The sequence below is a fragment of the Mytilus californianus genome, unplaced genomic scaffold, assembly GCF_021869535.1.
Source record: "Mytilus californianus isolate M0D057914Y unplaced genomic scaffold, xbMytCali1.0.p SCAF_3, whole genome shotgun sequence".
In the NCBI taxonomy this organism is placed as follows: Eukaryota; Metazoa; Mollusca; class Bivalvia; order Mytilida; family Mytilidae; genus Mytilus; species Mytilus californianus.
This window is the reverse complement of record NW_026262679.1, coordinates 86,626,353-86,641,337: the sequence shown is the minus strand read 5'-3', so window position 1 is coordinate 86,641,337 and position 14,985 is coordinate 86,626,353. Positions and strand designations below refer to the sequence as shown.

General features: G+C 31.3%; 1 protein-coding gene across 1 annotated transcript; it reads right to left on the bottom strand.

The window, feature by feature from the left end:
- Positions 1-5,569: 5,569 nt before the first annotated feature.
- Positions 5,570-12,292, bottom strand: LOC127733677 (uncharacterized). The gene is made up of 6 exons (XM_052242991.1): positions 12,192-12,292; positions 10,998-11,104; positions 10,268-10,274; positions 9,236-9,310; positions 6,540-6,700; positions 5,570-5,945 (listed from the first exon to the last, which is right to left on the bottom strand). Exons 1-6 carry the CDS (start codon positions 12,250-12,252, stop codon positions 5,847-5,849), a joined length of 510 nt encoding a protein of 169 aa, XP_052098951.1. The 5' UTR covers positions 12,253-12,292; the 3' UTR covers positions 5,570-5,846.
- Positions 12,293-14,985: the final 2,693 nt, after the last annotated feature.

Here is a 14,985-nt window from a genome sequence, read left to right as displayed (position 1 = left end):
ACGTTGTTTTCAATTTAGACTTGCATATATAGATATATATATATATATATATCCCGGCCAGGAAAGAACAAAAAATTTGCTTCCGCAAATTTACAGATCTAACATTGTTGGGCTGCTGTTTAGACGATTTATATATATATATATAAACAAGTCTAAATTGAAAACAAGGTTCAAACCTATGATTTTCAAAAACCTGGCCATATGTCACATTAGGTTGAACATTTTTCATGATGCAGAGTGCTTTTGTTAGTCAGGTATATAATCTTCTTAAATTGATGTGTTAATGCTTGATTGGATTAATTTTGCACTATAATATACTACAACATTTCATTGCAAATAAATCAATTAAACTTTCAGGTAAATGAAGCATCAGAACTGTCCCCAGGCCAATTTACTCTGAAAATTGGGCAAAGTATGAATAAGAAATTTGAGAGGCAAAGAGATAACCAGAAAACACAAAATTTAAAAAGAGAGGAATTGAGAATAAATAAAAAATAGAAAGAAGGCCCAACATAGTTCAAGCGTTAAAGAAGGAACACCATGTGAATAAAACTGAAGTAAATGACAATGCTTGTGACATTCAGCAAATTCCTTCTCCTCTTATTCTTTGTAATATTTATATATAAGCCTCAAATCCATGTCCAGCCTTAAATCTATGTCCATTCCGCAAATCTATGTCCTTTTTAATATTGCTACATAGACGTTCCAAATTTATGTCTTCATTGTCTCAAATCTTTGTTTTTTATTGTCTCAAATCTATGTCCTGTATTGTCTCAAATCTATGTCCTTTATTAACTCAAATCTATGGCCATTTTTGTCTCAAATCTATGTCCTTTATCGAAATGTGGTGACGTAAGACATAGCGAGACGTCATCAAGGATATGACGTCACTGCATAAAAGGAATGATGGCAGAGCAGGATACGTTATATCTAGTAAGCGGAAAAAGGGTATTTCAAAGGATCCAAATCAAGACGCGTTTTGGGCGGATATGCCTCACATTATACAATTGCTAAAGCCAAAGAAGAACATCAAAACTGGGGAGCAAAGAAAATTTTTGACGAATTGAATGAATTGAATGATCTATAATTTGACTAAGAGATATTATAACTTGCAAACAAAAACAAGTTTTATTATCAACCAATTTTTTGGGTAATATTTAGAAAAATATTAAGAAACCAATAGCATATGCATAATTACTTGATGGTCATGTTAACATAACAATTTAAAAATAAGCACAAAACGACAGAATCGTTGGTTCTATATTGTTTTATTATATTACAGGCTTTCAATAATACACCACCAGACTGTTTGTTCAACTCTGGAACATTATCTACGATGCACATCTATTTGTCCAACAACCCTGCTTTGAACATATGCTAAGATGATATTTACCACTGTGTTTATTAAAGATTATTTTCGCAAAATACATTGTTTATGGTATTTCTTCCAAAGCTATCGGTGACGGGTCTATGTATATTTGAACTAGACAGACAAAAGTCAGGAGATTATACATGTATTCATAAATAATGAAAAATTTAAATGGAAACATACAGTATAGTTAAATAAATTATGACAATTATAGATTATCGATGTGGCATTTCAAAAGAGAGGGTGTTTCTCTTACTCTTACTTTGAGTTCGGTTACTAAATAACCCTTTCCTTAAAATGTGGACATAAGCCACTAGAGACAAGAGACACATTTCATATTCTTTATCTGATGACATTTTTAAAATATGTCCACTGATTAAATTTATTACCATTGATTTGCCAGAACACATCTCAATCTAAATGACAGAAATATCAACAACAAGCTCTCCTTTTGAATTTTGACAATATCCCGAATATGTCCAGAGTTCATTCCAGATTTGACTTTTTAGTAAGTTATTTTATTACTGAACATTGAAAATTGAATGCGTTGATCACTTGGCAATACTGTACCGCATCACTCTATTTTTCATTGGAGATAATGTTGTTTTCAAGTTCCATTACGTGACTAGCCTTTTTATTCAATTACCTCCCTTTGCTGTAGATTTACAGAATTTGGAGATAAGGAAGTCTTTTTTTTGTGCAGGATCTAAAACTAACATGTCCTGGAAAGCTTCTTTTAGTTGATATTTACAAATATCTTCTATAAGTTTGTGTACAATTCTTAAAATTAAAATATTAACGCATAAGGAAACCTAAAAACATCATGTTTTTTAAAAACATATTTTGGCCGAAAAGTCCAGACAAAGATGAGATAAAAATTATTTGACCTAAAAATTCAAACTCCAAGGTGTTTTCCTATATGCATACACATTATGAATTTTATCGAAATGTATGATCTGTATATTTGTATTTTGAATCTGTTTTTTTTTTTACGAATATGGGTTATTTTATAGAGAAATAATACTATGGTAACGCTTCTGATTTTCAAACTAAAAATATTGGTCAGCCTGCATTGCAAAAACTGCTGATTCTTAATTTGCATGAAATATTTGTCACTGGACATTGAGGAATCAGCAATCAGTTGATATGTCTTCCTATGAAAAAACATTTATTCTGAATATCAAAGCATTTGGCAGTGGGAACTTAATATCAGAAAATAAGAAGATGTAAAACTTTAATGGAGCCACCTGAATTGATCGAATGTGGCTCATTTCAAAATAAAGGTAAAAATATTGGCAGATATGCTCAGATTCCAAACGTATTCACGTCAGTGAACAGGAGGAAGTCTCCCATAAAATGTTTGTTTTTCTCTTAAACATCCAAGACGATTAAGAGGCAATTCTGATAATACAAAATGATTATGTGAATGTTTATTAAAAAAGTGTAAAAAGTCTCTTTTTGATCAAACGAGTACATACAAAGCTTGCTCTTATGATATTTACAGTTATGGTGTGCTTGTTCATGTGAGAATTTCTCATATTAATACACCGTCAAAATTTCATGTTTGGTTAAATTTCTTCAAAATACTGGTCTGGTCATCTGTTTTGTATACTGCCCTTTCATACTATTTTAAACTGCTAGGTTTTCTTACATATATTTCGATGTGCATTGTGCTGTCTATCATTTGTTGTTTAGTTTTATATGTAGTGGACCAGGGATACAAAAAAGTGCAGTAATTTTGAAAGACATAGATCGCCGCTAAAATATGCCTTGAAATTACACATGTCGGGAGCGGTCAATGAATTACATAATTTATAATTGCGGGCGAGGTTTTTCAACATATATTTTTCATACATTGCCCAACAAAAGACCAATAACTTCGAAACAACAAATGATAGACACTACATATAAAACTAAACAACAAATGATAGACAACACGATGCACATCGAATTATATGTAAGAAAACCTAACAGTTTAAAATAGTATGAAAGGGCAATATACAAAACAGATGACCAGACCAGTATTTTGAAGAAATTTAACCAAACATGAAATTTTGACGGTGTATTAATATGGGAAATTCTCACATGAACAAGCACACCATAACTGTAAATATCATAAGAGAAAGGTTTGTATGTACTCGTTTGATCAAAAAGAGACTTTTACACTTTTTTAATAAACATTCACATAATCATTTTGTATTATCAGAATTGCCTCTTAATCGTCTTAGATGTTTAAGAGAAAAACAAACATTTTATGGGAGACTTCCTCCTGTTCACTGACGTGAATACGTTTGGAATCTGAGCATATCTGCCAATATTTTTACCTTTATTTTGAAATGAGTCACATTCGATCAATTCAGGTGGCTCCATTAAAGTTTTACATCTGCATATTTTTCTGATATTAAGTTCCCACTGCCAAATGCTTTGCTATTCAGAATCAATGTTTTTTCATAAGAAGACATGTCAATTGATTGCTGATTCATCAATGTCCAGTGACAAATATTTTATGCAAATTAAGAATCACCAGTTTTTGCAATGCAGGCTGACCGGTCGGAAAATTTAGTCTTCCGCTTGAAAATGGAGATATGTTGAATAAGGGCAAAATCTTGCTTTTCCGGAGCCAACCTTCAGACCGATCATAAAGTTTTTTTTTTCAATGTATTTTAATGTGTAGAGAGTGTAACACTCGCCCTATACAAGAAATAGAGATTTAACGTTACAATTCCGATCCCACGTGTGTGCGTATTTATACATCTTGCTGTCTCTACGGATGACCATATTTGTATACCACAGTCGTAACTTTGATTGACTGAAAGGTGAAATGAAACTGAACAGTTGAAAAAAAGCTCAACTGGTAATAATACCCTTTCGTAGGATAACAACCCAAATACGTCATTTATTATGTTCATAAACTATACAATGTATATCATTTATAAACCTGGCATCCTTGAGGTTTTCTTTTCAAAATAGGGCAGTAACGCAAGTATACGATGGCCTAAAACACCTTTAATAGAAACGACATGACTTTAAATAGCCTTTTTAACATTTTCAATTGATAGCTACTCATAATTAGGAATGCTTATTTATGCAGAAAACGGTAGTTCATTGACTTACTTTCTAACCGTATATTGTAGGCAAATTCTATGCACTTCAAATTTATTTATTTCACCTCTGATACGAACACTATAATGGACTCAGAGGCGGACAAAGTATAATAAACAGCAACAGTTTACTTGAACTTGATGGATACCTATGACAAAATTTTGAATACTTCTCTACTTTGCATATAGGACATATTGCTATATCACGAGGACAACCATTTCAATAGGATTATAAATGCCACTAAAATAAATATGCAAATATGCATATGTTCAAGTTTTTTAGTCTTCAGTATGTTCGTGTACACATTAACGCTGTCATCCTAGAACACTTTCAATATTTTTAGTTTGAAAATCAGAAGCGTTACCATAGTATTATTTCTCTATAAAATAACCCATATTCGTAAAAAAAAAAAACAGATTCAAAATACAAATATACAGATCATACATTTCGATAATATTCATGATGTGTCTGCATATAGGAAAACACCTTGGAGTTTGAATTTTTAGGTCAAATAATTTTTATCTCATCTTTGTCTGGACTTTTCGGCCAAAATATGTTTTTAAAAAACATGATGTTTTTAGGTTTCCTTATGCGTTAATATTTTAATTTTAAGAATTGTACACAAACTTATTGAAGATATTTGTAAGTATCAACTAAAAGAAGCTTTCCAGGACATGTTAGTTTTAGATCCTGCACAAAAAAAAGACTTCCTTATCTCCAAATTCTGTAAATCTACAGCAAAGGGAGGTAATTGAATAAAAAGGCTAGTCACGTAATGGAACTTGAAAACAACATTATCTCCAATGAAAAATAGAGTGATGCGGTACAGTATTGCCAAGTGATCAACGCATTCAATTTTCAGTAATAAAATAACTTACTAATAAGTCAAATCTGGAATGAACTCTGGACATATTCGGGATATTGTCAAAATTCAAAAGGAGAGCTTGATGTTGATATTTCTGTCATTTAGATTGAGATGTGTTCTGGCAAATCAATGGTAATATATTTAATCAGTGGACATATTTTAAAAATGTCATCAGATAAAGAATATGAAATGTGTCTCTTGTCTCTAGTGGCTTATGTCCACATTTTAAGGAAAGGGTTTTTGAGTAATCGAACTCAAAGTAAGAGTAAGAGAAACACCCTCTCTTTTGAAATGCCACATCGATAATCTATAATTGTCATAATTTATTTAACTATACTGTATGTTTCCATTTAAATTTTTCATTATTTATAAATACATGTTATAATCTCCTGACTTTTGTCTGTCTAATTCAAATATACATAGACCCGTCACCGATAGCTTTGGAAGAAATACCACAAACAATGTATTTTGCGAAAATAATCTTTAATAAACACAGTGGTAAATTCCATCTTAGCATCTGTTCAAAGCAGGGTTGTTGGACAAATAGATGTGCATCGTAGATAATGTTCCAGAGTTGAACAAACACACTGGTGGTGGATTAATGAAAGCCTGAAATATAATAAAACAATATAGAACCAACGATTCTGTCGTTTTGTGCTTATTTTTAAATTGTTATGTTAACATGACCATCAAGTAATTATGCATATGCTATTGATTTCTTAATATTTTACTAAAAATTACCCCAAAAATTGGTTGATAATAAAACTTGTTTTTGTTTGCAAGTTATAATATCTCTTAGTCAAATTATAGATCATTGAATCTTGATTCATTACGAATTGACCAGTTCAAATATATTGTGAACAATTTGATAAGACGTTCGAAGTCATTATCTTTTTATGAAATTAACAGCAGATGGTCAGTTCCTTTTTTAAAAATGCTAAATTAATAAACACATGACAATGAAAAGTAACAAAACAGCAAAAATATACTTTTTAAGCTTTAAAGTGCACTTTTGACTCATCAGTAAAGGAAGCAATTTGAAATAGGAAGACAGTTTGAAAACAACATAAAAAAACTTTTTATATATGATATTTCAAACAGGCAATCCCGATTTTATACTTCTTGCGACATCTAATCATCTTAAAAGAGGTCTAATAGGAGTAATTGAAACGTGAAAAGAATAAATGCAAGGAAAATACTCACAGATATTGCTGCATGTGATGGATGTTCTAATCTAGATGAATTCAAGTCTGCGATGAAACCCCAACCAAAAGCATTTAATTTACCGTCATTATACAACAAGAACATTGGATAAAATTCATCACAACTCATATTTTTTCTTACGTTGTACCAGTAATGGAGCCCTACGAAACAAGCAAAAATATTTAATAATATTCTTACGTTTTTATTATTAAATTACATTACAGTGTTCTTATTTTCGCGGGCCTCGGTGGACGAGTGGTCTAAGTAGTTGAACTAATGTATCACTAGCCAGTTAACACTAAGGTTGTGAGTTCGAATCCTGCACGGGATAGGTACACTAGCTAGTACTCCAATCTTAATTGATTAGGATTGTCGGTTTTCCTATCGAAGGTCGGTGGTTTCTCCGGGCATTCCGGCTTCCTCCAACAATAAGACTGGCCAACACGAAATAGCACAATAATCTTGAAAGTGGTCTTAAAACACCGATCAATCAATCAATATTATTTTCGCAAAAATAAATATAATAATATATCCCTCCCTTTCTCATATGTTATTTGGTGAGTGCATTTAAAAGAGTAAGTTAAAGACGATTTTTTAACATAAAATAAGGAGTTGTGGCACGATTCTGACGAGCTCTAGTCAACTATTTTCCAAAGTCCAAATGACGTGGATCTTTTATAATAAGTTCGTTGCCTTGCTTGCAATGTAATATATATTATAAATAAAGTTTTTTCGAGCTGGTTTTCCATATGTGCATTTGAGTGACTGTGACTATTTTAAGATTTGATATACTAAAATAGTATGTACATCAGGCTCGTTGGAGCTATAAGTCACTTTAAACTTAAAGTTCATGTTTTTAATAAGCAATATGAGATTAATACTTGTAAAGAAGTTCCTTCATTTTACAGAAAATAAATTTAAATATTTGGCGGTTTGTCCGTTTGATGAAGTGTCATCAAAGTAGCAAATGTTCTATTATCAATAAAATTCCATCAAGGTTCACAAATTCAAATAACAAGTGTATTAATAATGCTCTTCAACTTTGTACTTGTTTGGCTTTATAACTATTTTGATCTGAGCGTCACTGATGAGTCTTATGTAGACGAAACGCGCGTCTGGCGTATTAACTTATAATCCTGGTACCTTTGATAACTAATTAAATCATTATAAGCTTTATAGTACAGTAAGAATTGTTTTTCATCTTAGACAGATCCATCGTCGCAGAAGGTGCAGAAACGTTCATATCAGGAGCTTCATTTCTAAATCGCCCACTTTCAATGCGCAAAGGTAGTATACCACGGCGAAACTGTGCCATAACTGATCGTTCTTGTTTCTTGATGATCATTTTGACATAAAGTTCAGTCTCTTTCTTATGTTTAATCGTAATGTAAGTCCTTAATTTTGGGAGAGTAGTGATTTTACCAGTCCAATCGTTTTCACAGTACATAATACAGTAATAAAAAAGTAAGGCCATTTGTTAAGTTGTATAAGAAGAGAATGATGTTTACATTATGTCCAAAGTTTTATAATAAATGTTGACCTGTTTGGGATATTAATTTGATTCATAACAATTGATGAAACAGTTCAATACGATTTTGAAAAGGATATTAATATATATGTATACAAATTTGTAATATATTTTTACAATGTCTCATAAGTCAATTTGTTTGGCTGGGTGTTGATTATTTAAATATTGCATATGTTTAATTGCATATTGTTTAACTGTTAATCAATACGTGACACTTTAAAACAATAATTTATTATTATTATTATTATTATCATAACTCATTAGAGATTCGTTCTATCAAGAAATTGTTAAGAATTCATTTGTATTATTCTAGTAATGCTAAAGAAAGTGTTTGAGAAGATAACTTAAATTGTTAATAAAAATGCCCAAAATTGATATTTGTCCCTCTAAAATTGAAGTAATAGTCTTCGACCAATAGTTTGTTGGTAAATTATTTCAAAACATTTGTCACAATAATATCATTGTTTATTATTATCATAATAGTTTATTCTTTTGGTTTTTGATACCTAGCTAGTTCACCAATATTTAAAAGTTACGTGCTTACCCTGTACTTATTTTATTGTGTGTTTTTTCAAACACTTTTTGATAGTTAACGTATCGAGAGCAACTTGAGGAGGTTTGAGATATTAATAAAACCCACACTTTTACACCGCAACATACTCATGTGCCTGTCACAATTCAGGAGCTTCGTCAGTGGCGAACTCCGATACAGTAGTAACGTCTTCACTGCTACGCTATGCTGACTTATGAAAGTTTAGCAAAGCAACGTGACTGTTGTTTCGGAGTTTGCATCAGTGGTTATCTCGTAATATTTTTTTAATTTGGTGGTAATTAGCCATGAATAATTCCGGTTTGGATTAACTTTACATCAATTCATATAGGCAATATATTTATGCATAGTATTACGATAAACAGCACTACTGCAGCTCAAGTTTGACGGGGAGATTTTTACTTACTTACTTACTTACTTTCTGTATATTTTTTTTCTTGGGTGTGTGTGTTGTTGATTTATTTGTCGATATAAATGACTCACTGGATACCTAAATTTTCATTTTAGTCATACATAGTAATGTATTAAACCTAAGAAGAATAAATCTGTTTGATAATTTCGTCAACAGATCACAAGCAACTGTTGTTTTCGTTTTTAATTCCTATAGAAAGAACGTACCCATTGTTGGGAAACATTTTCCTTTTGTCCAGTGAGTAGAAGTTATTCCACTCTGAAGATGTGGTATTTTGATTTAGTCAGCAATCGGATCTGTTCCATTCTGAATGTACAGATCCGTTCCTACACCCTGTTGATGGTAAAGGGTTGTAGATCGACCACAGACACAAATAGTTGCTTTAAAGATAGGAAAGATGTGATAGCATGCTAAATAATCAAATATGAAAATATACGTAATGGTTTTTAAAAAAAGCAAGCGAGCATTCAACTTGACCACGAAAGATATATGCACCAAGATATTGCTAGACTGACAAACAAAATTAAATATCTCCAGAGATCAATTAAATAACTGAGAAATAATTGTCATTCATATAAGTTTTAGATAGAAAAGTATTAGGATGCATCGAAAAATAAACAAACTATATTGTTTCAGTCGCAAAGCTTGTCTTATCAAAAACAAAACTATCTTTATACTTTAATGTATAGTTACATAAAAGTGTGCTGTCAAATCAGTCTGGAAGTATTACAATTCCTTAAGAATACTAAGAATACAAAAAAAGATATTGTTTTTATAACGGTAAACATGGGTAAACTATGTGCAACTAACAAACTTATACAATCCCTTGCACTTGATAAGATTCTATATTTATTTCATTTGACAACTGCTGAATTACTTATCCTTAGCTTCTTTAGTGATTTTCACCCTCGCTAAATAATCTTACTAGTGGTAAAATGTAGGTGCTTAAATCACTGGTAAACGCCTAATAGTTATCTACATTAAATACAGCATAATTGATTCCTGGTGGTCTTCACCTTAAAGCAAAACGGTAGTCGGTAGTATTTTGTATGCTTTGATAAGATCTTTTTAACCAAATAAAAAACCCATTGAAAGCACTTTAAAGTAGCGGAACTTACTGAGCACATTTAGATACATACCAGGATCAACAAAATATGCAGAAATATGATAATGATTGCCGGACTTGATAAACGGATGTCCCTTCAGGAAGGCATGTGGCCATCCATTTGCCAGATTACTTGGAACCTGAAAATCAGAAAAAAAAATAAAAATTATGAAAACATTGACAAAACTCACTTGTGCTCCACGAACAAAAAACAAGCCGAAAACCAAAATTAAAGCTTGCATTGCACAAGGTCATTCTTTTACACTATGTATGACATCTTTACACTAAATCTGTTATGTATTGCATACTAATTGATATTTTAATCGAAAAAAAATAATGTTTATTTATTATTTGAAATTGGCTTTGAACCTGTTTTCCGTAACTGCAAATATTCTTAGATCGGTACTTTATGTCTTTTGTGTATTTTAGTTTTTTTGTGCTTCATGCCTTTATGATAAGTCAACAACTCTCCAACTATTTTTTACAATTATGTTGCTCAACCCGCCACATTCTGTTTGTGCTTGTCTAAAATCAGGAACCTGTAATTCAGTAGTTGATTTTGGTTGATAACTGCCATTTTTGTGCTTCGTATATTCTTTTTAACATAAATAAGGCCGTTGGTGTTTCTATTTTAATTGTTTCACATTTTGTCATGCCGGGGCCCTTTATAGCTTACCATCCGTTATAATTTTGCACATTGTTGAAGGTCATACAGAAAAAAAAAGAAAAATTCCATCTAGCCAGATTCAGGATTTAAAAAAAAAAGTTCGCATAAAATAGGCATAAAATAATTGCGACCAGACGTTCAGCAGCAGGCACCAATTAATGATTAAAAAGAAAATTGGTTACAGTATCATACTAACCGCAGCAGAAATTCCACCAATATGTCCTTTCACATCATATACATGTATCAAAATGAGATTCATATCGTTGTCTTTAACATACCGAATGCCATGTAAACCACTAGAATCTGTTTAAGTAATACTTTAATCTTCATCAAGGTAAAAAAAGTAAAAATAAAGGAAATGCAAGTTATGGAAAGAATAATTTTCATTAGTAATAATCACAAATTGTCTTCAAAGTTAAGATAATTATAAAGAAATATTAAGTGTAACACATACATATGTAAATAGATTATGAATTCAGCCTCAAATGAATTTGTTTCCATTTTCTGTGACTTAAAAGAGTGATTTTTTTAATGTGACAAAAATTATAAACAAGAAAACAAGAAAACAATATAAATGCCTAATTGGGATTTTTTGGGCATTTACATTTTAATATAAACCATCTTTTTGCGTCAGATGTTGAACGTAATGATTTTTTTCTTTTTATGAATATTAAACTGATGATGAATAACATTGTTTTTCAAAAATCATTTACAATTGTAATGTTCATGAAGAAAGTTTTTAACCTTACATTGTACTATCGCTTTCTTTGAAATTGTTTTGAGAGACGTTATTGTTTGACTTACATTTCTCTAGTCGGTTAAAATCTGATACGATTTATAGAAAGAACTAAATATTGGTTGGTGTCTTCTTTTATCCATTTGACGTGGCTCAGTACTTGTACATTCCGTCATTGTGTTGTTGTACTATGGTAAAATTTTTTATTCTTGTCTTTCGTTTTTGCTAATGTGCTTTGTCTATATGCCTTTTTGTTTGTCTTTGTTGACATATTTACTTGTTTTTGTTGTGATTAAGATTAACACAATGTTGACTGCTGTACCCCTATTTTTGTCATACAAGTGAGAGGTTTAGCAAGCTATAAAACCAGGTTTAATCCACCATTTTCTACATAAGAAAATGCCGGTACCAAGTCAGGAATATGACAGTTGTTATCCATTCGTTCATGTGTTTCAGCTTTTGATGTTGCCATTTGTTTAAGGGACTTTCCGTTTAGAATTTTCCTCGGAGTTTGGTATTTTTGTTATTTTACTTTTTTCTTACATTTGAAACTTAGTGAATTAAATTGAAGAAATGTATCTTTCATTAACTATATTCTATGTGTTGCCATAGTATACGTGTATGGGAAACAAGATGTTATTAATTATATTATACCTCCACAGTCTGAGATCTTCTGAAATCCCTGACACTTGGCATCAGTCTCTGTCAGTGGCATAGCTACAAAACTGGTATTACTCAATAGATTTCTTCCCCATGTTACTGAAGATTAATTGTAAAGGACATCACTACTAGTGATTTAAATAATGCATTGTAAAAAATTTTCTACACAAAATGCCAATGTTTGGCAAATTTCACAGCTTTTGGCTAATATCTTGACAATTCTAATGATAAGAGAGAAACTTTGAATAGCAAAAAATATCAACAAGTTCAATAAATAAATTTGCACAGTGGAAACATAAATCAACTTTTTACAGGAGCTTTTGCCCTTATATTACGATTTTTATTAATTTTTGAGTTTCTTGCTTTTTTGGCTTTAATCTTGAAAACTACAATAGAAAAATAAAACATTTGACGTCAAAATTGATCGGTAAGTCTTATACAAGTGCCACAAGTAAGTCAACATGGTCGAGATCGTCAGTCAACTATTCATAGGAGTTATTGTCCTTCAGTGGTAATTTTTAACCGTGTCTTTTTTTTTTTTTAGGCAAAAACTAAAGTAGATATGGAAAAATTGTAAACTGTTACAGGTAAAATGATCAGCAGGAAAGAATAACAAATAAGTTACAATGGACAAATCGTCAGTCCATTACTAAAATGATTATTTTAACATCATGAGATGATTCTTTAAGCCCAATTCTAGTGTCCAACAGTTTTTTTTAAATATGGCTTGATATTTATGAGACATAGACTCATTTTACGTACCTCTTAGGTTATTCCACTTTGTTCCTTTAAAAGAAAAAAAATAGCTAACTGTAACGGTTATGTTTTATTATGTGGTGTCAATCTATAGTTCTGTCTTACAGAGTAAATTTGTAAATTTTTCAACTTCTCTTTAAACTATTTAACGGTTAATATCAAGTGCTTTAAAACTGTTTTGAATGGTTTAAAACAGCACCCGAAACGTAGTGTGTGTGTATGATAGTCATAATTTATTCGTTCTTTCCTCGTTCATGACCTTACTTGACCATCAAAATGAATGGAACTCATCGTTTCTTACATGTGAGGCTGGTATTGCACATATCCTTCTGGAATACTCGTGTCTATCACGCGAATCGTTTTACTCGTCTTAGTAACAATTCATTTGAGAAGATTGTTTCTAATCTCTTTTATTTTCTGACATTTTTGGTCGCTCATTCGAATTTCGATGGTTGTTTGACCCTTTGTGTCTTTATTCCTCTTGATATAAAATAAGTCGTCATACATTTTAGTCGAAAAAACTTATTTTCAATCAATTAATGGTCGTTGATTTTGTATTTATTTAAGAATTAATTCTTTCATGCCATGCTCTATGCTCATTTTAACATGGGTAGGCATTATATTTGTCAATATCTTAATACCGAGCATTAGCGAGGTGTTAAATGTTGACAAATATAATGCTCCTGTTCGTATTAATTGATTGAAAATAAGTTTTTTCGACTAAAACGCATGACGACTTGTCTATTATTTTATCTAATAGGAAAATTTAAACTTCGAAGCGGAAATATAATACCATGATACACGCTCGAAAGACAGTCATTTTGATTTGATGAACAAAAAACGTTATAGAAAATCAACAGTTTAACGATAAAAATGAACAGATACATTTAAACTTTTATACTTTTAGAATGATTTTATTTAATTTCCTAGCGAGCAACACCAGCACAAATGTCCATTTTGATCTCCGGCATTGTTCAAAATTTAACTGACGTGACAATTTCAATTGTGACGTCAATCATGTGCAGCCCATGTTTTATTGGAATTAGAACATGGCTTTGTATCCAAAGCAAAAGAAGAACGTCATATTAGAATGTTGCATTGTCAATTCAAAATGTTCGAAGTACATTGTTACATAAAAACCAATTCACATTATTTTTATACAAACTACAACGTTGCCAATGTAGTTTTTGAAAATGACAATGTTCTTCAAGAGAGAGGCGAAAGATACCAGAGGTACATTCAAACTTATAAGTCGAAAATAAACTGACAACGCCATGCAAATATCTAGATAAGTCTATTTTGTAAGTATTTTAACAAACTAACATAGCGTTTTCTCCTCATTGATATCTCATTCATTCTATGAAAAAAATATCGAAAACAAACAGCAAAGCATATTTTACAAGTTAAATATTTGAATAAACAATTTTCAAGCAATTCACATTTTACCATTTCCAAAAAGGAATCCATTTGAATGTACTGTACACAAAGCCAAAGCCACTACCAGAGATCTCATCATATCCATAGGTACTTGGGGACAGGACAATTTTTTTTACCCTCCCCCTTGTTTCCAAAATTTGTTATTTTTTCGTTTTCTAATTTATTTCAATTATTTTCGTGTCTTTCTGTATTGTAAGAGCATACATATACTACAATTAACTTGTATTTTCTGTTTAGTATCAATTCCAAGTTAACTATCCACAGCGGTCACTGATATATTTATATAGAGAGAAGGTATCTCACTTCGTACCTTATCACCTTTTTTCCTACGTGAATTCTAAGAGGAATCCCAATTCTATTTCATTAAATCTTTCATTTCCTTTGGGTCAGTGGCCATGACGCGTTTTCGCAAACATTCCTCTTCTTAAAGTGCCGGCACTTTTAATATAATTCGACGTCTATTGACAGAACGGATCAATTTTGCTCGTCGTGTCGTCGTATTTTGATTCTTAATTGACGGAAGTATTGCATTGGCGACAACTCTAAATCCGGTTCCCTTCAACAAATGTTCCGAATGTTATTGAACAGCACGATA